Source organism: Notamacropus eugenii, chromosome 1 (assembly GCF_028372415.1).
Source record: "Notamacropus eugenii isolate mMacEug1 chromosome 1, mMacEug1.pri_v2, whole genome shotgun sequence".
Taxonomy (NCBI): domain Eukaryota; kingdom Metazoa; phylum Chordata; class Mammalia; order Diprotodontia; family Macropodidae; genus Notamacropus; species Notamacropus eugenii.
This window is the reverse complement of record NC_092872.1, coordinates 736,177,718-736,204,118: the sequence shown is the minus strand read 5'-3', so window position 1 is coordinate 736,204,118 and position 26,401 is coordinate 736,177,718. Positions and strand designations below refer to the sequence as shown.

At 40.3% G+C, this 26,401-nt stretch overlaps 1 protein-coding gene across 1 annotated transcript in view; it reads left to right on the top strand.

Moving 5' to 3' along the window:
- The first annotated feature begins 1,828 nt into the window (after positions 1–1,828).
- LOC140520415 (uncharacterized) overlaps positions 1,829–26,401 on the top strand; it is a 40,861-nt gene continuing 16,288 nt past the window's right edge. The window contains 6 exon segments of the mRNA XM_072634337.1: positions 1,829–1,855; positions 8,767–8,939; positions 12,663–12,673; positions 13,463–13,720; positions 16,244–16,510; positions 19,436–19,623. Coding sequence (XP_072490438.1) covers positions 1,829–1,855; positions 8,767–8,939; positions 12,663–12,673; positions 13,463–13,720; positions 16,244–16,510; positions 19,436–19,623 — 924 coding nt within the window.

Below are 26,401 nucleotides of genomic sequence, written 5' to 3'. Positions count from 1 at the left end.
GGGAAACTGAGCCAGAAGGGTTCCATTTAGATTGAGGCCAAAATTGTTCTCTCAGCTTTTCCCAGAAACAAGCCTCCACCTGTAGGAGGAACACATTCCTTCTGAGTAGTCTGTGGTATTTTCTCAAATACTGATTTAATGCAGACAAGTATACCTATATTTAAACTCAAAATAAAATCCGTAGGCTTTTACTTCAAGACCTTTACCAAGGGCTTTTACCTCAAATGACAAGTCTCACAATCATCGCTTAGGGCTAGATACAATTGTTTTTACTCTTATGGAGTGGCAATAAGCACATTAACTTGCAAATTCTGAGCTAGTCAAGTTTGTTATGTCACAACTCCATAACCCCAACAAACTTTCTTCCCCATTGAACTGATGACCTTGCCCCACCTAGGTGGTTTCTAGGGATCTGGCAAGTTCAAAAATAAGGGAAATCGACAGGGACCACAAAGAAAGGACCTCCTGTCCACCCTATGATATTCTTCCTCTGGACTGATGAAAACCATATACTTTCTGTGGCAAGTCCCATATTTTCAATCTTAATTTAATTTGCTTTGACCTGACTGATTTTTTTGACCAGGATGTCTTTCAAGGATCCTGTATTACATTTTTAGGATCCCAGCATAAGGTAGCTAGCACATGGAGCATCCGGTCACCGCCACCACCACCCCCATAACCCTATAGTAGAGGCAACCTTTGCTCTCTTCCTGAGAGCAAGGAATATCCATCCATCTACCATTAGAGCGACTGTGGGACCAATTTTAGGTTTTTACATGATAACAATAACCCTAATTAACTTAGCTAATAATCTTATTATTTTCATAAGTGACAGCCAAATTGTTTTAACTGTAAGACAGTGTTGGAAGAGCTTAATAAAATAACTGGTTTTAAACAATTTTTCCACTGTCTTTTAGCTTCAACAAAACTCAGATTAAAAATTGCTTTGTCTGACACCATTTCTGACTCATAGTGGTCACCCAAATTTTTTAATATAAGAAATTTTACAATACAGTTTAGGAATACAATAATAACACAAACAGTAAACTTCAAATGACATTAACTTCATTTTCAAATCATCACATATAAATATTATTGAAACGAGGGTTGGGCTTACCAGAGGCTGGCTGGCTTCTTACCTCATACAGCACTGGTCCATCCCTTTTCCCCTCTCCCCACATTTGTAAGAGTTGTTGTAGGTAGGCAGTTGTGGGAGTGGTTGAGTCAAGGATTTGGGAAGGAGGGAGAAGGTGGCTGCTTTTGTGTAAGGGACTAAGGACTGGGGAGTGCTGGGAGGTTGTAGAGTCAGGCACCTGAATTTAAGCCCCTGGAGGGACAGTGAGAAGAGTGATTTGGTGGATAAGGAGGAGGGTCCCTGAGGAACCTAAGAACTTCCTGACAGGAGTTGCTCAGTTTTGGGGAGCTTGGATCAAAAACTCCGGATTCCAGTAGTGTAAGAGCAAGGACTCAGGGGTTTGAGAGGAGAGGTTCATCAGTTTGCCTAGAGGAGTAGGCTTCAGGGTGCCCAGGAGCACAGGGCTGTTACTGGTGGGGCCTCCATTATAGTTGCTTCACCTACCCTGCTCCTTCCTTTCATCAGGTCAGGGAGAGAGTGACTCAAATTCCCTACCATTCTTCAGCACTCTCTTTCCTTAATCGGATCTGGGATGAGAGGAGTTAACAGAATCTGCTAAAATGTTTTTAGTTATTCTAACTTTTCACTATAGCCTCAGCCCAGTCAAAGCCAGGATGACAGAGTAAAGAATCTTAAAAGGGTTTTTAAAAAAAACTTTACTTCTGTGTCCACCCCTTAAAAGCTTCTGCGAGAATGGGAGCTTTGAACCTGCCAGTCCAGGTTAGTGGTATGCTGGAAAAGATCCCATGGTACCTAGTCCCCTCTTCTCTGTACTGGAAAGTTAAAAGTTTCATCTCTGAGGCATCTCTTTTTCAGATCCATGCATTTTCACAGTTATCTTAGTGCCAAGTAGTATAATAAATTCTAGTTTATCTTAAACATCAAATTAGAAGAGACAACATTTCACTTAAAACTTAACCGGACTTAATTCAATTACCTGGATCTATATTCCAAATGATACTCAATTACCTTGGTTATATCCCTATTTACACAACCCTTTTCTCTTTATGTGACATAGGAAAGGGTTAAATGCTATTCCTATTCCAAAATGTAGCCTTGAAAATTGACCCTTTTTCTCGTAGATAGATCTCAAGGGAGTTTACCCCTTCTTTTTTTCTGTCTTTCCCTCCACCTCCAGAACTTGATGAGAGAGAGAGAGAGAGAGAGAGAGAGAGAGAGAGAGAGAGAGAGAGAGAGAGAGAGACTTTTTTGCCAACAACCTTTTCTTTAATACTCTCAATCTTTCCAGTTCGGGTCAGAAGTTTTTCTTTTCTGACTGGTTGCATTTAAAATCTTACAAGGTCGCAGACTGAGATATTTTCACACAGACACAGAACAGACAAATACAAACAGATAGTGATAACTTTTCTTGGTCCTGTAGATTATATTGAGACCAGGCTCTATTACAGTTTAGTAGTCCCATGTGATGGGAGCTGGGACTGAGTGCTAGTAAGCCTCAAGAAATCCCCTCTATTGTTACATTCATCCCTTCAGTGGCATCCCAGCAAAAGGATGAGAAAAAAAATGAGTTCAGAAAGAACTTCCAAACAGATTATACTCTGTCTCAAGGGAATTTGACCACAAGGCTCCTGGGTGCTAGGGCCCAGATGATCCAATCAAGCCTTCCTCGGTGCTTGAAGGATCTCCCAGCTAAGAGAATGAAAAAAGATTGGCTTACCTTTGGATAAGAGGGGAACTGAATCACAGTCTGTGATCCATATGGATGGAGGTAGCGACAGAGTCAGGGACTCTGCCTACCCAAGGACATCAAAAACTAATAAGGGTCAGGTTGTGATATGGCAGGATGTCTCAAAGAATTTCAAAGACTCAGGTCAACTCCAAGCCAATTAGAGAGATTTATTGTGGTTTTGAGGTTTTATGCTCTGGTGAGTGGCCAAGTTCCTTCGAGAAACTTGCAATTTCAGTAAGGTGAGACAGATGATTTTATAGAGTATGTGATGCTGATTACACAATCAAAATTTATACAGAATATAGGAATATGATAAATATTAAAAAGGTCAGGAGTGATTTGTTAAGGAATTAGGTAATAGGGGAAGGGGTCCCTTCCATGGCTGAGTGGTGAAACATCCTGGTTGTGCTTGGCTAGCTATTGTGGTGCTGTCTAGTCAAGATGGATAGTTAGGTATTGTGATCCTGTCTTGGGCTAAATGGACGATGTGATTGTGGTTGAGCATAAGAACACACCTGTTCAAATATGAGAACTGAATCTGGAGGTAGTGGGTAGCTAGAGGCAGTGGCTGTATCAAATCTGAGGGACTGTGGTATGGTTAAAGCCAGATTTTGTGGTTAAATCAGGACATGCCTGCTGTTCAGTAAGGCCCATGAGGAAGTCAGAATATTGGGGCTAGGAGAAGCTTTATTAGGGCTCTATCAGGAGGACCTAGGTGTATTTTTTATGCAAAAGGGAAACAACTAGTGGATGGAGAGGGAGGAGAGAGAGACAGAGAGAGAGAGAAATTGAAAATTAATGAGAGAACAGGGGTAATAGAGGGCGAAATCTGATTGAGTAGACAAGATAGAATGGAAATACTCATTCTTGAAGAAGGATTTGCCTTGATAAGAAGGGCAAGTTCCTCATAAGAAACAGGGGTAAAGGAGGAGATAATAGCAGAAGGCAGCTGAGTCATGTGAGATGAGGATAAGAGGAAAAGAGGGAGGACAATTGGAGAATGTCTGAACAAGTTGTGGGATGTGATTATGATGGAATCCTATTGTACTACAAGAAATGATGAGCAGGATGTTCTCAGAAAAACCTGGAAAGACTTGCATGGGCTGATGGAAAATGAAATATACTGTGTACAAAGTAGCAGCAATAATGTAGGCTAATCAGCTGTGAATGTCTTAACTATTCTCAGCAATTTAATGATCCAAGACAACACTGAAGGACTTAGGATGAATAACACTATCCATACCCAAAGAAAGAACTGATGGTGTCTGAATACAGATGGAAACATACTTTTAAACTTTCCTTATTTTTATGGAGTTTTTTTCTGTGTTTTCTTTCACAGAGTGACTAGTATGGATATATTTTGCATAGCTACACGTGTATAATCTATATCGAATTGCTTGCCTTCTCAATGAGGCAAAGTGGGTAGGGAAGAAGGGAGAGATTTTGGAACTCAAAGTTTTAAAAACAAATATTAGAAATTGTTTTTATATGTACCCGGTAAAAAATACTAAATAAAAGGTAAAAAATTTTCATTGAAATAATTAGCAATTTCAGCAAAATTTCAGGATATAAAATAAATTCACACAAATCGTTAGCATTTCTGTGTATTACAAACAAAACCCAGCAAGAAGAAACAGAAAAATCCCACTCAAAATACCTAGAGTATAAAATAATAAATTAATCAGTACATATTAAGTATTTATGTGTCAGGCATTGTACTAAGCTCTGGGAATATAAGTACAAAAGTTATTGTTGCTTTTGTCCTTTGTTTTTGAAGAGGAGCTGACATCAGAGGGCGATATCTTGACTCGCTTGTGAGTTGAATTTAAGTGAGGCAGAGCTATGCAAAGTCATCAGCCTCACTGTCTTCCAAAGTCATCAAATTCCAGGGCAAGACATAAGTCAAGACAACTGGTGATGGCCCAGAATGCAGTGGGTGATGCCTTGGTGTCTTTGACATCTGACCAAGCTCGAAGTGCTCCACAGAGGATGCTTCAGCTCATTCCGTAGTCCTTGGAACAAATTATTCTCATGGACCCATTCTGCCAGGGGAATTCTTTACTAGACACCCCACTAACTCACTGATGGGTCTGAGACCCATTGGTTATCCTCAACCTAGTTAAGCCCATCTGCAAAGATAATTTACTGAGGCATGGCCACTGTGCATGCTATAGCTTCTGGGAGTTACAGGTGAGAGCTGAGTTCCAGATACGCAGCTCTGAAAAGAGCTAAGCAAGCCCTCACACCAGAGGTACTAGATGTCCTAGAATATCTCATGCAAAGAAAGTCTCTGCCCTCAGGGATCCTACATTCTAATAAAGGAGGACAAACAAAGGGGAGCCAAAAGCAGCAGGGTGGGGAAGGTACCTGGTATGGGAGCATGGTAAAGAAAGTCAAGGGTGCATCCTGGAAAAGAATGATTTGGACTGGTCTGGGTAATCTCCTTAAATAGAGGTTTTGAGAGGAGCCATTCAATCCAAGAGAGGAGCAGAAGGTACTTTCAATGCATGGATTTCAGGGCCAGAGTGAGGACTTGAAGATGAAAAGCTGGAGCATGGTAGAGGAAATCCAATGTGTACCCTATGAAGGAACTTGCCAAGACATGCACATGAACTCTATGGATACAAGCACAAAACATTCTTTATACAAATTAAGGCATCTAAATAATTAGAGAAATATTAACTGCTAATGGGTAGGCTTAGCCAATGGGATAAAAATTATAATATTACCTAAGTTAATATATTTATTTAGTGCGAGAGCAAGCAAAATACCAATGGATTATTATAGAGGTAGAAAAAGTATTGACAAAATTATCTGGAGAAACAAATGGTAAAGAAGCTAAAGGAAAATAATGAAAAATAAATGTGAGAAGGAAGGGGTCTGGCCAAATCTCAAACTATACCACAAAGCAGTATTGTAATCAGCAATTCTCAATCTCTCTCTCTCTCTCTCTCTCTCTCTCTCTCTCTCACACACACACACACACATACACACACACACAGTGTACACACATACACACAGTGTACACACACACAGTATACACACACACACACACACTGTACCTGCTAAAAGAAAGTTGATCAGTGAAACAAGTTAGGCACACAAAGTGCTAATCAAATAAGCACAATAACCTAGTGTTTGATAAATTGAAATTCCAGCTATTTGGGGGTAAGGATTCTCTATTTGACAAAAACTGTTAGGAAAACTGGAAAGCATCCTGGTTAAAACCAGGTATAGACCAATAATCATATCATATACCAAGATAATACCCCAATGGGTATACGACTTAGAAATAAAGGGTATGGCATAAGCAAATTAAAGGAGCAAGAAAGAAATTACCTGTCAAATCTCTGAACAGGGGAAGAGTTCAGATCCAAACAAGGGATAGGAGGATCACAGAATATAAAATGGAAATTTTCTTTCCATAGAATTTAAAAAAATAAAAATTGCACAAACAAAACCAATCCAGCTAAAATAAGAAGAGAAGAAGGTAAATGGAAGGGGGGAAGCTTCACAGCAAGTTACTCTAATAAAATATCTTATTTGTATGATGTATAGGAACTTGATTCAAATTTATAAAAATAAGAGCCATTCTCCAATTGATAGTCAAAAGATATGAGCATGTAGTTTTCAAAGGAATTCATTTAAGCTATCAGTCTCCATATAAAAATGCCCAGAATCACTAATAAAAGAAATTCAAATGAAATGAACTCCAAGGTACTACCTCACACCCATCAGATTAATAAAGCTGACAAAAAAAGACAATGGAAAATGCTAACGAGCTATGGAAAAAGAAGCATATTAATACACTATTGGTGAATCTGTAGACTGGTTCAGTTATTCTGGAATGCACTTTGGAACTATGCTTACCTTTTGGCCCTATATCTAAAATATATCGTCTAAAATAGAAAAGAATATATGTGTGCAAAACTACTTCTTGCAGGGACAGAGAATAGGAAACTGAGAGGGTTCCCATAAATTGGGGAATGACTGAATAAGTTATGGTATTTAATTGTGATAGAATGTTATTATGAAGTAAGAAATTATGAGGCCACAATTTCAAAGAAAACTCAAAAGATTTTGTAAATTTTTACAAACTGAAGCGAGTAGAGCCAATAGAACAGGATATACAATAACAATAACGTTGTAAAGGCAAAGAACTTTGAAAGACTCAGAGACTTTGAACAATGCAATGACCTACCATGATTTGAGAGGACTCATAATAAAAAAAGCTGCCCACCTCCTGACAGAGAAATGGACTGAGAGAGAGAGATAACACACACACACATATATATGTATGTATATGTATATACATATATATGTGTGTAATATATAATATATTATGTATAATATGTTATATAATATATATATGCTTGGATGTGGTCAATGTGGAATTTGTTTTGCTCGACTATATATATATTTGTAACATGGATTTTCTTTATCTTTCTTTCCAGTGGGAGGAAAGAGATGAGTGGTAGACAGATTTTCATCAATTAGAAAAAAATTTTAATTTAATTTTTAAAATTAAAAATAACTAATAGGCGTGAAGTAGATAGAATGCCTAGTGGATAGAGCACCAAACTTGGAGACTCACAATCTGAGTTCCTCACACCATTGTTTGTCCTTCCTTCTCAAAGAGCACCAATGACACAGGAAGGTGATGTCTTGACTTATAAGTGAATTTAAACCCAAATCCCTCTGATTTTCACTGATTGGTCAATAAAAGGTCTCAGCCCCAGCGTCACCTGCTTTGATGTCTCAGAGTAAGTATAAGGAGCCATTGTTTTTGTTCTGGCCAAAAACTCTGAGGGTTTTCCCCTCCCAAATTGATTCTTTTAGAAAGGCAAACCAGTCCATCTGTTTCTTCAATTCTTACCTAACCTTAAATTACTGAATGGGCATTGCCTCAGACAAGCATAGATTTGGGAAAGACCTCTGCTTGAAAAGGTCAAGGTCTCCCACTGCATTCTGGGCCATCACCAGTCATCCTGACCTATATCTTCCCATGGAACTATGTTGACTGTGGAGGAGAAAGTGAGGCTGATGACTGTGCAGCACTGCCTCACTTAAATCCAATTCACTTGCAAATGAAGAGTCACTCCCAGGTTCCCCAGACACTTCCCAGCTGTATAACCCCAGCTGAGTCATCTAATCTTTCTCAGCCTCAGTGTTTCTGTCACCTGCAAAAATGAAAATAATAACAGTACTTCATAAAGTTATGAGGATCAAATAAGATTCTACATACAAAGTGCTTTGCAAACTTTGAAGCCTATGTAAATATTAGCTGCTAGCACTCCTAATAGCCTATTTTCAGACTGAGGGCTTCCTTAGGTCAAAGACTGTTTTCCCCATTATGACATCAGCCTCCCCTCCAACATAGAGGCTCCCTGGTGCCCCCCATCAGACTTAGCAATTTTTGGCATCTAGGTGGCACAATGGATGGAATGCTAGACCTGGAGTCAGAAATACCTGAGTTCAAATCTGACTGAGTGACCCTGAGGAAGTCACTTAACCTCTACCTCAGTTTCCTCAATTATAAGAAAGAAATACTAATATCTTGGATCAAATGAGATAACATTTGTAAAGCACTTAGCACAGTGCCTGACACAGAGTAGTGTTTCAACAAATATTTGTTTCTTCCCTGCCTTTTTAATTCAACTAACATTTAAGAATGACAGCTGGTGGTTGGCACTGTAACAGTCCATGCTCTGGGTGTCTTGTACACCACCTGATGAGGACTGCATTCTGGTGCACCTTAATATCACCACAAACTACATTTCACTTCATCTCATATCTTTCCTGCAAGAAAAGTTCCTGCCTGGTAACAGATGCCCCAACTGGCATTGAGATAAGGTTAGGGCCTCAACAGAGCCAATCACAGCTGTGGTGAGGATGAGGGCTAAATAACCATGGTCTGTGTAGGGGCCTCTGTTCCCATTAGATACTGTCTAAGACACAGAATGTGGGCACTACAGCCTGCCCTGGTTATGATGCTGCTGAGGAAGCCAGGCAGCTACGGGATGAGGAACACAGAGAGTCAGAAAAAATGGAGATGGCCAAGCTTAGTCTGACTTCTTGTCTTGGGGCTTTTTGCTGTGAGGATGACCCAGGCAGGTGAGTCCCTAGAAGAAGGGGGTTAGGGAGAGAGGGTGGAGACCATGGAGCTTTGGATCTGATGAGGGAACGATTAATCATTGCTGGAGGCTAGGTTCCCAAAGTGGGCAATACCAACCGCTGGGTGACACTGGAATGATCCACAAGTGCTGTAGTAGCCTCCGGTGATATTAGGGGCATTGAATAAAAATAAGAGGGGGAAAGCATAAGGAAAGAAAAAAAGAAAATTTGAAAAAACCATTCACACATGTTTCAACTATTGTGTAACAGAGTTAAAGCTGCAGTGATTATATTATTTTCCAAATAAACACAAAAAATACCATTTATAGCCCTTTAATGGTTTTTAATGCAATATTGCATCATTGACTTTTCCATTAATAATTACACAATATTGGTGATGTCATCAAAATTTCAATGTAGAAAAAAACTGCAAATTTACATACAATAAATAATTGAATTTAAGATGCATCATTTTTTCTAAAATTATATTTTAAATTATGCACATTTCAAAAAAATCAAAGGGTTAAAGAAAGATTTCCAGGGGGATACTGAGTATTTTTTAAAGGGGAGCACTAGACCAGATAAGTTTGGAAACCTTTATTCTAAAGGATCTCTGGGTGATGGGAAGAAATCCAGTCTTGTCTTCTGAGTGCTCCCTGTTCAGGGAGAGAGATATCGTTCCTGCTCCCAGGTCTGATGTGGGAAGAGTCAGACCCTACTTTTAAGGAGCTCCCTGTCTGATGACAAACACAAGAGACACACAGGATTCAGACACAGAAGCAAACAAGATAGGCTATAACCAGGGGCATCTGTGCCTTGGGACCCAGGGATGTGAGCTAAGTAGAACTGATCAAAAGAACTCCTAGGAGAAAGTGGCCTTTGATCCAACACAGTTCTAGAACTTGGACCTAGAGATGGGAGGACGGGGTGAGTGACAGAGGTTAGATCTGATGAGGGACTAGTGACGGGAGACTTGGGACTTCAGAATCCTGGTTGAAAGTGCTTTCATTTCAAAGCCCCATAAAGATGGCTCTAACCAGTTACAGAGAGGAGGACAGAAAAGGAGCTGTCACCTCCCAGGTCATTGATCTTGGAGTGGAGAAAGAGAAAGGAAAGGGAGATGTTTAAAAAAAGAGAATGGGGAAGAAAACCAGCCTATGCTGTTAGACTGTCTTATGGATGTAATTTTAAGGGTGACAATTTCATTGGATAGTCCCTTAAAATCTCATTTCAGCCCACAGTATTAAATTTTGTATTTTTATTTATTTTCTATTTGTAATTGATTTTCTGTTCGTATGTTTTGTTCACATTGCCCAATCATGATTTTTTGACCTTTTGGTGTTTGAAGATGAGCCCCAGGTAAACCAGAGAGGAGCCAAGAGGTTATAGCTGTTAGAATCCAATAAAGGGGTAGATCAGGGAATCAAAGGTAAAGAGTGAGCCTGGTTTACTAACTCATGAAGGCCAGCTCCTGATGACCAGAAATAGGGGCTATTCTTTATAGGAAGTGAAGAATCAATGAAGTTCCCATGGGCCTTTGTGATGTGATGGCTCCTAGAAAAGCAGCTGAGTCACAGAGGTAAATGGGAACCAGGGAGGGTCACTTAGGAAACAGATGTTCTCTGCTCACCACGCTTTCTGAGAATAGACCTGAGTCCTAAGATTATTACTGTGCCTGGGCTTCTCTTTGCTGGGTACAGAGACTAGTCCAGGATCAAAAGCACATTTGCTGTATAGAGGCCTCAGAATAATGATAAATAGAAGCACTTGATACCTGGCCACCAGATCTAGGAATGCCTCCAGGATGAAAGACCCCAGGCAGGGAGGTGTCAATGTCCATTGCCATCTTCAATACTCATCCCTCCTTCATTTTCACCTCTGGTACCAGTGAGTCACATGGGCCTAGAGGTAGAACCCTCCTGCTGCTACCAACAAGGGTGGTCCTTAAAACTCTTCTAGCCTTCTGTTTATATTGATCTATCTCTGTCTCCTAGTGGAGTTGGAATATGAATGTAAGCAAGGAAGAGAAAATAGGAAAATACTGAAATACAGAGTTCAGTGAATAAACATTTACTAACTTGTGACCCTGGGTAAGTCACTTAACTTATTGCTTGTCCTACCTTCACTAATGTCTAGGAATCTTCTGGTAGAATTTAGTGCAACCCACTAAGTTTCCCTTCCCTAGGTCTCATTTCCATGTGAGGATGATTTTCAGTTGTTTCAGTCATGTCCAACTCTTTGTGACCTCATTTGGGGTTTTCTTGGCAAAGATACTGGAGTGGTTTGTCATTTCCTTCTCCAGCTCATTTGACAGATGAAGAAACTGAGGCAAACAGGATTAAGAGATTTGCCCACAGTGACCCAGCAAGGAAGCATCTTCACACTATCACTTAGGTATGTCTCTCTGTTGATCCTTTGCTTTCGATTATCCTTACCTTTCCTAGTTCTTGGATCTTCTCCTAGGAGTACGTTTTAATATGTAACTTTCTCCCACCTCTTCTTTTTTATACAATTTCTTCCATTTGAATTAGATTTACTTTTTCATTACCATATTCTAATCACTGGCCCATCCCATCATGACTCAATGACACCTGTGAGGCCATATTTATAGTAAAGTTTGAATGCCAGGTGATCTTCAGAATCTTCCTAAGACAAACCATTTAGATCAACTGGAGCCAGGAAGCCTGATTTCAAATTTTGCCTCTAAACACGTATTGGCTGTGTGAGCCTTGTCAAGTCACTTGACCTAAGTCTTGGTTTCTTCTTCTGTAAAATGGGAATAAAAACAGTAGGTACTTCATTTACCTTGGCAGTATACTTTCCATGGATGTACACATGGATGATGAGGTTGACACATGCATTGCCAGGGCTAGCTCAGTGTTTGAGAGGTTCTGAAGGAAAATGTGGAAGAGAAGACTGGCTGCCAAACTGAAGGTCTACAGAGCCATTGTGCATGCCTATGAAACATGAACAGTCTACCAGCTCCATGCCAGGAAACTGAATCACTTCCATTTGAATTGTCTTAGGAAGATTCTGAGGATCACCCAGCAGAATAAGGTACCAGACACTGAGGTCCTTTCTTGAGTTGAACTGCCAAGCATTCAAACTTTACTGCAAAAAGCCCAATACTGATGAGCTGGCCACCTTGATCTAATGCCAAACACGACCATTTTATGGAGAATTCACACAAGGCAAATGCTCACATGGTGGACAGAAGTGATACAATAACCCTCTCAAGGTCTCTCTATAGAACTTTGGAATCAATTGAGAGACACAGGAGACACTGGCACAGGACCACACAGCATAATGCGCCCTCATTAGCCCTCTATAAGCAAAAGAGAACCTCAGTAGCTCAAAAGAAACATGATTTGCACAAATCCAGAGGCATCTCCACTCCCAATGTTCATATATTTGGGCCTGACCTATGGTAGAGGCTTCTGAGCTTGGACTGGTCTGGTCACCCACAGTCAAACATGCTGTACCTTGACCTGGATGTCATTCTGGTCATCTGCGAGAATGAAGGACAGCTAAGCAGGCCATGTCACACAATTTGAGCATTACCTGTGAAGTCTTCTGTTTTGTGCATGAAGATACCCACCTTGCTCTGTTTCTTATTTATATTCTTTGCCACTTGAGGTCATGAGTGCTATTATTTTCCCATGTCCCTGGATAGTCTCCCATGCATTCCCCATGCTATTTTTCCTTTCTGGCTTTTTTCTGTAGCATGCTCCCTAGTAAGTAGTTTGGTTCCTCCCCCACTCCCCTCTGCTTCTGTTTTCCTTGATCAGACCTAAGCTTGGGGAACCCCCGAAAGCCTAGAAAAATGGATTTGTCCTAGGTCATTCAGAAACTATACTCATACCTCAAGGGAGTTTAGCAGTGACATGACAGACCCTGTCAGTTTTCATTTCTGGAGGTGAAGAGGTCCTGCACAGCTCAAGAACAGTGGAGGCAGACATACCCTGTGCCACACTGTTGCTACTCTCCATACCCAGAGTCCTCCCTGACTTTTTACCATGGGCTGCTCACAGTTAAAACTTTGCAAAATCTCAACAAAGATTGCAGTATCTCTCCTACCTAACAACTAGCTGTCTATGCCTCTAGAAACTCTGTTGTATTCTCTTGGCACCACGGCTGTGCCCACTCCTTTTCCTCTCCCACAGTTCACCTGTATTGCCTTTCTCTCTATACTGAAACTCAGATGTTTGTACAGCTGTTGCTACTGCTTCATTTTTCCTTTATTATCTCTGAGACAGAAGGTGAACTGAATCAAACTGAGCTGGAAGATGATTGCCCAGTTAGGGAATTGTCTCTAAGTAAGCCAAATACCAACAGAATTTTGCTAAGCCTTGATTTGTGCCCAGTTTTGTGGCAGGCACCAATTGAAAATGTAGTGAGGGTATCTGCCCTTTTACAGAATGATCTCTGAGACCAGACTCCTGTAGTGTAGTGATAGTAAGCAAAAGCAGAACACACACCACATCTAACCCCTCTGTCTTCCTTTCTCTCATTCTGTCATTCAGGACAACATAGACATGTGTTTTATTTCACTGCAGTGGGCACAGCCAGCTCCCTGCTGAACTTCACTGTGGCCTCCTTTATTGATGATATTCAGCTGTTTTTCTATCACAAACTGAACCAATTTCAAGTAAAGATGGACTGGATCTCCAATGTCCTCGGTGCCAACTTCACTGAGCAGATGCAAAGGCTATTGATGATCCATGAGGAACATTTCCACAGATTATTCTGTTACTTGGAACACAATGATACCAAGAGTGAAAGTAAGTCAGTCCACTCATCCTCTGACCATATCCTTTCTTCATTCTGCCTTGTCTCTCCACTCACCTAAGTGTTGGAGACTAATTCCCAAGAGTTTTTGTTCTGTTGGACAGTATCCCAGTCTTAGGACATAAACTGATCATTGACAGAGCTAAGAATGACCCAGTCCTTGGCTTTAGGGATCAGTAAACCACATTACCTTCTCAAGATGCCAGCTCTTCCTATTGCAAAAGTTCAGGACCCTCCAGCCTCAGGCTTCTCACATTTCACCACTTCGTAAGTTTCCCTGAATTGGAACTCAATGCAGTGAATTTCCTAACATCGCTTGGTCCTTAAGTTCAGAGTTCAAAGTTCAGTCCCACTAAATCCTTGGTTCCCTTAACTGATTTTCCTTACACTGCCACCACCTCTAGGTCCCTGGTACTAATTTTTACTTACTCCTTTCATCCTATCTTCTTCCACTATTCACTGTAAGCCACAGAAGTATAGTATTTCTAGGGTTTGTATATAAGAGAAAGTGTGTGTGTGTGTGTGTGTGTGTGTGTGTGTGCGTGTGTGTAGATATGGAGAAGAGAGAGAGAGAGAGAGAGAGAGAGAGAGAGAGAGAGAGAGAGAGAGAGAGAGAGAGAGAGAGAGAAATCTGTGATTTCCTACCCTCAATGGTATCTAAAATTTCAAGTTGGACCCTACAGTGTCAGTGTACTTCCCATGAGTCAGTTCCCCAGCAGGCATGATTAGTTTAGGCACTTAAAAAGATAACATGGCAAGAACACACCTATTAAACACCCATTCTCAAATCCTAATCTTACTTTCCCACAAATCCACATCATTTCCATGAGAAGAGCTGACACCAGCTTAGTGCACATGAGTAATAAGGTAAACTGGAGAAGAATACTTGTTCCTTCAGTCCTGCAAGCCCTCCAAGTGCCTTCTCTTCTCATGCAGTTTTCTCTGCAGACCAACTCTCTCCTTGCCTAGACTAGTATGCTCCTGACTCTCTGGCTGCTCTCTTCTCTGCTGCCAGAGGATATACTCATTGAAGCTTCTTTGAGGCTCTAGGGACTGCCTGACTCTCTGTAGCCATGTCTGTCTGAAAAGTGTGTCTCGCTCAAGTATATCTCAAGCTCTCTCAAATTGGCATTCCATACTTCTGGATTCCATACTTCCATACTAGCTGTGAGTGAATAAAGATTCAGCTAAATGTCATATTCAATGGGCGGACAGGGAACGGGGGGAATTTCTTGTCCCTCAAAAATTGAAGATCTAGGTTATTCCTTGAGTTCTGGTTCTTTCATCAGTTCACTGGAGCTGCCTAATTCCTGACTGTCTCCTAGAGTCAGGAATAAAATAAATCATAAAAAATAAAATGAATAGTTAAATAAATATAGTTTAGATATTTAACTGTTTTAATATATTATTTCATTAAATATTTTCCCAATTACATGTAATTTTTTTTTATTTTGAGTTCTAAATTTTCTACCTCCCACCCACTTTCCCCACTCCAGAAGGCAAGCAATTTGATATAGATTATACATGTGAAGCCATGCAAAACATTGCCAAAAAAAGACCAAAAAATCCCAAAAATAAAGTTATAAAAGTATACTTTAATCTGTACACAAATTTCATCAATACTCTCTTTGGAGGTAGATAGCATTTTTCATCATGAGTCCTTTGGAATTGTCTTTGATCACTGTCTTAATCAGTTACTAAATTGATCATCATATAATATTACTGTTACTATGGACAGTGTTCTCCTCGTTCTGCTCACTTCACTTAGCTTCAGTTCATACAAGTCTTCCCAGGTTTTTCTGAAGCCATCCCACTTGTCATTTCTTCTAGCACAATATTATTCCATCACAATCATATTCCACAACTTTTTCAGTCATTCTCCAGCTGTTAAGCATCCCCTGGTTTCCAATTCTTTGCCAGCATGAAAAAAGCTGTAAATAGCTAAGTATTTAAAGATTCAAAGGCATGATCAGTGCTGAGCCTAGCCAATAAACAGCTTTTCCACTTCTGAATCAAGTAGAGAAAGATGTTCTAAATTCATAAAGAGATCAATGAAATTAACATCTCAATAATCCTTACACCATGGCATTTGTGGTTACATTTTGTAACTGTGCCAACTGAGGATTTTAAATATATCTGAATTCAAATTTCTTTTATTTATTTATTGAAATATATTTATTTAAATATATCTGAATTCGAAAATAATACTGCAGAGAAAGGTAAATTGAAATGCATATGAAAAGCTGAATCTTCCCTATATTCCACTCTTCCCTATATTTTAACAGCTGTCCATTCTTACTTGGCCATGGTTTTAGAGTGAGAATATCAAGCTCTTTCACTGACACCAAAGTAATTCCACATGACACACAGATCAACTCCAAAGTTCCCAAGGGAACCTCTTTGCTTTAGAGAATTCACAGTAGAGGGTCCCTCTCTCACTTTTCCAGTATTCTCTCCCAAACTTTGCCCACACTTTGAAATCTCAGAGATAACTGTGTTTCTCCCTCTCCCCACAGAAAGCCATATATTGCAACTCTTTGGAGACTGTGAACTGGAAGATGACACTGAGGTGAATAACCATGTCCATTTAGCTTGGGATGGTGAGGATTTGTTCCAGAGAGATGAGCAACAGGGCTACTTGATTTTCCTGAAACCAATGGGCTACATTTTAAAACCTGCTATGGAAAGTACCTTCTGGGGCAATGTAAGAAAACATTACATGCAAAAATACTGTTTTGACATAATGAGGAAAATTCTTAGGTATTCAAGGATCAAGGAGAATGGTAAGTCTTATCTGTTCCCTGTCTCCTCCCAGAAAGACTGGACCACCTCTACCTTCCTGTTGTGTAGCAGTAGCTGAGTCCTACAGTTAGGAGACAAAAGACCAGGAATGTAGTCCAAACTCTGGCTCCTAATAACTGTAAAATATCCATACCACAGATATGTGAATGAGTAAACGAATAATGAAAACACATTTATTTATTAAAGCACTTATAAACTGACAATCCTCATGCTAAGTGCTAGTGATTCAAATACAAAATCAAAATCAGTTTCTCCTTTCAAAGAGACATCTAAAAAGTGGAAAGTGTCCATAAGAAAACGGTGGCAGTAGAGGAGATTTTGAACCCCAAAAATGACAAAAATAGATAGTGATGTCATAGGGGAGTAGATTGACACACTCTTTTCAGGAGTGATGACAGAATTGATTCCATCATGGTTCCAAAACTGAAGAATAGTGAAGTGCTTCGTGAGTCTGTTGAGATGATGACCCAGTAGCATGGGATGAAATGAATCACTGCTGGGGCCTACTTGAAAAAATGGGCCAGACAAGACTGCCACTAATCAAGACAGCTGAGGCAATAACATCTGATAATGTGTTTAATTGTTTTTATTACCTTACTGAAATAATATGTCTTGATCTGATGCCTCATTGTGGTATTGTAGGTATGGTTTCCAGGCAGTGGTCCCCAAATTTATTTAATATGAACAGTTTTTATATTAACTTCTCAGACGCCCCTCCCTTGCTACATTAATTTCATATACAACTCCCTTCCCCTCCCCCACATTACATTATTGTAATAACAGGATATTGATTTTTTTCAATATCCAAATCCTGAAAGGGATATGTGAACCCATAGACTTGACTGTACCCTCAATGATTCAGACTTCCCCTCTCATGAGAGGTAATGTGATAGAGTGAGAAGATTTCTACATTTGGGGTCAAAGACACTGTAGCAAGCTTGATGTAGTGCAACGGATAGAACATTAGATTCAGAGTCAGGAAGGTTGAAATCTTACCTCAGACGTTTACTAGTGTTGTGATCTTGGACAAATTTTTACCTGTTCTAGTCCTCATTTTCCTAACCCGTCTAATGACAGGAATAACCTCAATGATCTGAGGTATCTTCTAGGTCTAAATCTATAATTCTATGAATGTAACACCTGTGTGACCTTGGGTAAGTCTTAAATATCTCTGATTTAGTTTCTTCATCTGTAAAATGAAGGGATTAAACTAAAAGGCCCCCTCTGTCTCTAAATCTTTGAATAAATGAACCCATTGATGCATATCCATCCTGGTAAAACCTCCTCTATAGCTCCCCACAAGGTTATCACTTAGTAACTTCCCAATGTTCTGGGGGCCAACCTTTCTTTGTCCTGACCTACCAATTAGAGTGATCCATCTGTCATACCTTGAGTCCACCATGTTATAGGCCCATATTTTTCTGCAGTTGCATGTTTATTTGATGTCATTTCTTATTCCAGTTGTTCTTTGAAAAATTGTGACAAATAGCTTTGAATTAGGTAAATAAGTGAATTATTTTATTTTTTTAATATCATAGATTCAAAAAATAATAATACACATGTGCAAAGCATGCTATTTATTCAGTCTGTATAAAATATCTACAGGACAAAGAGCACAGGTTCTGAAGACAGAGAACCTAGTCTGCTCATTGCTGCTATGTGGGCTTGGAAATTCACTTTTCTCAATTGTAAAATCAAAGGGTTGGATGAGATCATCTCTGAGGTCCTTTCCGGTTCTAAAACTATGGTCCTGTGATCCTATTGAATGGAATGAACCTCAGGTATTAACTTTGTATGGCCTATGACATTTATTCACTGTGTGACACTAGTCACTTAATCCTATTTGACTCAGTTTTCTCATCTGTAAAATGAGCTAGAGAAAGAAACAGCAAACCACTCCAGTATCCTTGCCAAGAAAACCCCAAATGGAGTCATGAGAGTTGGCAACTGAAACAGTTGAACAACAAAACAGTCTACAGATTGAAAACCATTGATCTAAAGTAATGGTAGTCCTGCCAGTTCTACGATGCAGAAGTTTTGAATTAAGGTCATGGGTTATACTGGTGCATCTGCTGTATGAGAACCTTCAAAGCTGAGTTCAGAAATACCGTTCTTTAGAACCCTAGCAAGGAATTCATTGGGTCACAGAAAATCATGAATATGAGTCTAAAACATTACGGGACAGGTTCAGTTTTCACTCATGGAATGAATGCCTACACTGCTAGAATCACATATCAGTGGGGATATTGAAACGTTGAAGAAGAACCAGTTATCATGTCAAGTGCTTTTCATCACTTGTGGTTGGTTTAGACATCTCCTGGTCTTATAGAAAGATGGAATTTCTGTTTGATGGGAACATCAATGGACACATCATGCCTGAAAAAATACAAGCCCTCCTTCTAGAATAGTTCTTATGTCATAGACTCCTTTGGCACCTAGTGAAACCTACATTTCCTATGAAGGAAATGCTGTATTTCTATTAGAGATTAGTGAAAAATGGATTTTTTTTCATCCAAGTTCATGGACTCCCTAAAAAATCTGTCCATTTGCTCCCTGAGGGTCTGTGGACCCAGGTTAAGATCTGTTGTTCTAAAATACACCTAACAAGTGGTCATTCAGTCTTTGCCTTAGGACTCACATTGAAGGGAATCACCTTCCCTCCCCAGGCAGCCCACTCCACTTGTCCATAATATATCATGTTGAATGAATATTACTTATGTTTCTCCTGAGTGTACTGTCTTAGACACTGAGAGAGAGGCACATTTTATGGCCCTTATCCTCAGACACTACAGAGCAGACCAATAAGGAAACAGGAAAATGAAAATAGGGAAGTGTAAGGACAAAGGGGAACAGCAATACTAAAGAACTTTGAACATAATGTCTTCTCTTTTACCTTCTTCTCTCAGTACCTCCTGAAGTGACTGTGTCTCTCCATGATGCTCTGGATGGCACCATTATCCTCTCCTGTACAGCCACAGGCTTCTATCCCCGCTCCATTCTACTGAGCTGGGAGAAGGGTTATGAACATGCTATATGGGGGAAAGAGAACTCCAGTGGCATCCTACCCAATGCTGATGGCACCTTCTACCTCCAAGTAACCCTAAAGCTCTTGTGAGGGGATCCAGGGATTGCTTACACTTGTGTGGTAGAACACAGAGAGCTAAAGACACCAGCTATATACCCAGGTAAGTGATTTACCCAAGATGGTTGGACCAAAACCTAGAAGGCCAAGCCAATGCCCAATGCCCCTGACTCATAAAGGGCCCAAGGGAAGGACTTTGTTGCCTCCTGGAGATATCAACATCTGTCCATCCCATTAACTTGTTGACCTTTCACCCCTACAGTCCCTGGGAAGCCCAGTAAGGCGAAACCATGGGTCATGGCATTGGCCATTATGACACTTGTCATCCTAGGGGTCAGCTCTGCTTTAGCTTTCATCACAAGAAAGCAAAAGGAGACAGGTATGTATACAGGGAGCGAGGGTGGAAAGGGGAGGTCACAGAGGAACAGAGAGTTGGTCATTCCAGGGTTGATGTTCATAATTACGTACTTTGTAAAAAAGAATCACAGTGTACCAGAAACTCAGAGTTGGAAGGGCCCTTGGCATCCTTCTATTGTAAACCATTTAAGAGCAGAATTCCTCTCTACAACATCCCTGACAAGTAATTAGCCATCCTCTACCTGAAGACTTCCATTGACGGGGAGCTCACTATCTCCTAAAGCATTCTATTCTACTTTGGGGCAACTATTGCTGCTTCTCTGATTGACACCACATTTGGCTTTTTGCAAACACTCGCTGTTTTTTCTAGTACTGTCCTCTGTGTTTAGGTAGAACAATTTTAATTGCTTTTTGGGGAACAGCCATGCAAACACATGAAGGCAAGTGAACATGTTCCCCGTTCCTTCAACCTTTGTTCATATGGCATAATTTATAATCCTCTTCTCCTCCTGGGAACTCATCGGAGAAGCTCTAGCTTGGCATTATCCTCCCAAAAATGTGTTGGTGAAAAGCCGACCTGGAATAGAATTTCTATAGGTTATTTATCATTTAGGCAAGTCGAGAAGACGTTAATTGCTATTGTTTTTGAAAAGTGAGTCCCAACGGATGTCTAGAAAATTAAAGCCCTCTAACATTATAATATTGTGCTTCTGGGTTAGACTGATAATGTCTTTCCCAGACTCCTTACCTATTACCTCATTCTGTCCAGCTGGTCTGTAGTAAATACAGGTGACAAAATTGCTGATGGTCCTGCCTTTACCCAAATCCTATCCTTCAGACTTCACTGTTCTGTTTCCTAGTTTTCCTCATCTAAGTATATCTTCTGTACATAGCGTTTCCCTTTCCAGCCACCCTTCTGATCATTTTTCAAAAGACTTTACCCTTCCACTGTAAGACCAGGTGGCATAATAGTTAAAGAACTACATTCAGAGTCAGGAAGATATGGGTCAGGTCCTGTTTCTGACACATCCTGGTTGTATGACTTTGGGCAAGGTAACTAACTTATCAGGGTTCTGGTCACTTCTAGGACTCTGGGATGCTGACAAGGTGTCTTCCTGCATTGATGTGGGATGTTCCTCTGCTGAGAGGTCCTTGTGCCAATGAAATCACAGGTCTGGTCTCTATGCCAACCTAAATCCTATACGCTTTCATAACTGTATTCCCAGTCATGTGTCATGTGTCTCACGCCATCCTCTCAGTGATAACTATTATACTTTTGCTATCTCTCCAGCTCTTGCTCATGAACCTGCCTAATCTTGACTGGTGAGAGTTCTCCATGGCTGCCTGGCTCAGAACCTCCACAACGCTACTCTTTGACCATCTTCATATCAAACCTCTGCACCTTCTTTCCCTATCCCCAACTCCCTTTCGACCTCTATCCCTAGGAATGATAATTAAACCAATACTACCATTTCTGTAAAGGACATGTGTCAATCAATTGCCCCGTGGCTCAATTTTGTGACCTCCCTATGACTTCCCAATCCAAAATAGCCTTTCTTGTCCACCATTGTCCATATATGTTGTTTTCCTCATTAGAATATAAGCTCCTTTTGGATGAAAGGAGAGAGTAGTATAAATAGGAGTAAAATGGAATGGAGGAAATTACACAGCTAGTAATCATAACTGTGAAAAAAAATTGTACAGTAAGTTTCTCTGAAAAAGGACTTATTTCTCAAATATATACAGAATTGAGTCATTTATAAAAGTAAGAGCCATTCGCCAGTTGATAAATAGTTTAAAAATTTGAACAGGCAGTTTTCAGACAAAGTAATTGCATACCCTTTGACCCAACAGCACTGCTACTAAGTCCGTATCGTAAAGAGATTTTTGAAAAAAAGGAAAATTATCTATATGTACAAAAATATTTATAGTGGTTCTTTTAGTGGTAGCAAAGAATCCAACATTGAGGGGATGCTTATCCATGAAGGAACGGATACTACTATACTATAAGAAATGAGAGCAGGACACTCTCAGAAAAACCTGGAAAGACATGAACTGATGCAAAGTGAAATGAGCAGAATGAATAAAACACTGTGCACAGCAACGGCAATACTATACAATGATCAACTGTGAATGACTTAGCTATTCTCAGCAATATGATGATCCAAGGAAATTCTGAAGGACTTCTGATAAAAAAATGCTGCCCACCTCTGGAGAAAGAACTGATGAAGTCTGAATGCAGACCAAGGCATATTTTTTTAAATTTTCTTTATTTTTCTTGAGAGATTTTTTGATCTATTATTTCTTTGACTAATATGGAAATATGTTTTGTATGACTGCCTATGTATAACCTATATAAAATGGCTTGCCTTTTCAATGAGGGATGAGAGGAGGAAAGGAGGAAGAGAATGTGGAACTCAAATTTTTTTTTTAAATGAATGTTAAAAATTTCTTTTACGTCTAACTGGGAAAATAAATATTAAATACATATATGTACATATTTGTGTGTCCATATATATATATATATATATATATATATATATATATATAGAGAGAGAGAGAGAGAGAGAGAGAGAGAGAGAGAATTTAAGCTTGTAATTGTACCCCCAGTACTTAGTACAGTTCCAGGCATAGAGTAAGCCTTTCATACTTACTTCATTCAATGCTCCTTCATTCATTCCTCTGTTCATTCATTCATTCACCTCACTCTAAGAGAGTACCTGAACAGGGCTTAACCAAAAAAGGCCAAGGTCTCCCATGGCATCGTGGGCCATCTCCAGTCATTCTAATGAATATCTGGTCACTGGATCCAGATGACTCAGGGAGAAAGTGAGGCTGGTGACCTTTCACAGCCCTCCCTCACTCAAAAATAAAGTCAAGTGCAAGTCATGTCGTCACTTCTCTGATGTCATGGTCTTCTTCAAAAATGAAGGACGAACACAAAACAAACATTCATTATGTAAATGTGAATAACATGAGACAAAGTCAGAAAGGTAAGTTAGAAACATTTTTCAGAGACCTGAATGCCAGGATCAAGAGTTTATATTTTATTTGATAGCCAATTAAGAGCCATAGCATGTTAAGAATGGATTAAGTAGGGGATAAACCATAGGAAGGAAGATGGGATATAAGGTTTTTCCAGTCAATCAGGCAAGAAGAGGTGAGAGATGGAAGAAGAGAAGTCAAAGTGGGCACCAAAAGGAGGTTCTAGATGAAAAAGCTACTATGGAAATAGAACCCATAGGATCTGACAGCTGATTGGATGAATGGGATGATGGGTCCAAGGTTCATCATTCTTGTTGCTTGGTCATTTTTCAGTCGTGCCTGACTCTCCATGACCCCATTTGGGGTTTTCTTGGCAGAGACACTACTAAATACTTCTCCAGTCCAATTTACAGATAAAGAAACTGAGGCAACTAGGGTTAAGTGACTTGGCTGGGGTCACACAGCTAGTTTAGCATCTGAGGCCAGATTTGAACTCAGTCTTGCTCACTCTATGCTCAGTCCTCTATCCACTGAGCCACCTAATTCCCTTGCATAGCTGGTAAATAATAATAAATATTTATACAGTACTGAACAGAAACCATACTGACATACACTTTACATACATCCCTAGATCGAGAGAGTCTTTAATCTGAGTAGTCGTGGGAAGAGGAGAGTCTGAACACATGGCTACTCGGAGTTTCAACTAGGGAATCACAAGGTCCTTCTTATAAGAGAGCCCCCAAAGTAAAATACCAACCTCCCAGTATACATAGCAAAGACTCGTCTCCTGATTGGCTCAGAGTCAGTGAGCAAAAAATCTCCATGACTCAGCATAGCTGTGAATTATGAGGGTTTGAAGGAGATCAGTCCCTCAGGTGCTCACAATTTAGCCTGAGCCTGAGAAACTAAACTCAGAAAAGAAAACAACAAAAAATCCCACGTGCCAGGTCCTGTGCCAAACAATTTGCAAATATTTTCTACTTTAATCCCTGGGAGGTAGGTGCTATTATTATCCCCATTTTAGAGTTGAGAAAATTGAGGAAGAAGAATGTTAAGTGACTTTCCTGGGACCACACACCAATAATAACTCACATTTATGTAATGTGCTCTTGAGTGTTCATGATTTTGTTTGAGCCTCAAAATAACCCTTTGAAGTCACAGCCACTATTGCCTTCCTTATACAGAAGAGGAGCCAGAGGCTCAAAGATGTTCACTGACTTTTCCAAGGACACACAGCCTGCCACCACCTGAGTCAGAATTCAAACCTAAGTCCAGTATTCTATCGACAATAGATGCTGTCTTAGATGATACTTACAAGTTATTGTCTTAGATGAGGAGACCCTGCCTAAAACCAGTGGACCAAGGACCAAACCTTGGGCAGGGCCCACAGAGTCATGCGCAGGGGCACCACACACCTGCAAGGGAGGAAATTTGTCCTGCAGCTAGCGGGGGACCCAAATAGTATAGAGTTAATCCGTGGGGACCTGGTGCTACATTGGTAGGTGTCTCTTGACTTTGGCCAAGATATCCAATCCACCACATCTCACCCTGATGGTTCACAGGTGCACCCAGCGCTGATAAAGGGAATCAGATGAGGGACTTCCCGTGGGCAAGAACTATGACTCCCACATTAGATCAGGGACTCTTTCTCTCTTATTATACCAGGGAATCCCTGAGGGTTCATTTCCCCAATCAGACCTGGGACTTTCTTATTTCTGTTGGTATTTCTGATGCCAGTCCCATGTAACTCCCAGGGACAATCCCATCTAGAACTTCTTGATAATCGTGAATGCCACCCAACCCTCACCAAAGTGACCTTCTCTTTTATCTTCCACTCTGAATCCTTGCCAGAGAAAGTCCCTGCCTACAAACTAATGCCCTGGCTGGTAATGAGAGGAAGAAAGGACCCAGCTCAAGCCAATCCCTGACACAGGGGAATGAGGGTCAAGGAGCCAGTGGGTATGTTTTTTGTCTTCTTGACCAGGCCTGTGATGTCATAAGTGTAAGAAATTCCCAGTGAAGAAACACTCCCTACCAATGCATATCAGTAACTGGTCTGCAATGGACAGTCTTGGAGAAATTCTAGCACTCTTCCTTCCTTGATTCTATCCTTTCTAGAGCTTGTTGGTATTATTGCCACCCCCATTAAACTGGGAATTCCAAGAGGGCAGAGACTGACTGTGGTGGTTCTTTGTATCCCCAATACTTATGCCTGGCATATAGCAGGTGTTCAATAAATATCTATTTACTGTTTAAGTCAGGTTAAGTCAAGTCAACAAGCATTTATTAAGCATCTGCCTTGTTCTTCATTCTCAAAGAAGAACATGACATCAGGGAAATGCTGATATGACTTGCAGTTGGCTTGGATTTGAGTGAGGGAGGGCTGTGCAAGGTCACCAACCTCACTTTCTCCTCCAGAGCCATCTGGGTTCACTGGCCAGATGTTCATCAGGATGCCTGGAAATGGCCCAGGATGCAATGGGAGACCCTGGCCCTATAAGGCTAAGGCCTTTTCAGGTTCTCACTTTGACTGAGGCAATATCCATTCAGTGAATAGGGCTCTTTAAGATGGTCCCTTTCATTAAAAAAAATCAGACTGGGAAGGGAAGATCCTCAGGGTTGCTGGCCAAAAGAGAGACAGTTACCATTTACATTCACTCTGAGACAGGAGAGTCCAAAAAATAGCTATTAAGTGGTGTTTGGCCAGTTAGCTATTGTTGTCCAATCAATGAACTCTAGAGTGAAATGGGTTGAAGGCTTGATCTTTGAGAAAGAGAGGTAAACAGTAAACCCAAGTTAACTAGACAGCTTTTGGCCATCAAAATTTAACTTCCTTTGGAAGGCATCTGCCTTATGTCTCCAAAGTTAGATAAATTTTGATTCTAAGAACTGGAGATAAAAAGAAAGGCAGAAGTCAGTCCTTACTCTAATGAGGGAGAGAACATGCAAACAACCATACGTAAGATTAGAATATAGAAAATCAATCAGAGATAATTCACAGAGAAAGGGAAGAGATTTTTTTAATGTTTATTCCATATGGTTAACATGATTGCACAAGTATAACGTATATCAGATTGTTTGCCATCTTGGGGGAGGGAAAGGAAGGAGGGAGAAAACTTTGGAACTCAAAATCTTATAAAAAAATGAATGTTGAAAACTATCTTTACATGTAATTGGAAAAAATAAAACTCTGTTTTAAGATAAATAAAATATTTATTTCATTTGTCTTGCCCCTTGGTCTTCAGTTGAAGAATGGTGGCCTAAGGTTACTTTTTTTGACCCTAAGGTTACTCCCTTTTTCATCAAGGCAGTCATGAGAGGAGGTTTTCCGGCCCTCAGATAAGTCAGGAGAAGGTTGGCGGCAGTATCTGTGTGAGAGATTCCTGAATCTCAGGCAGAAGATCAGGATATCACAGATCAATGATAACCTTGGCTAGGCCTAGTCTGA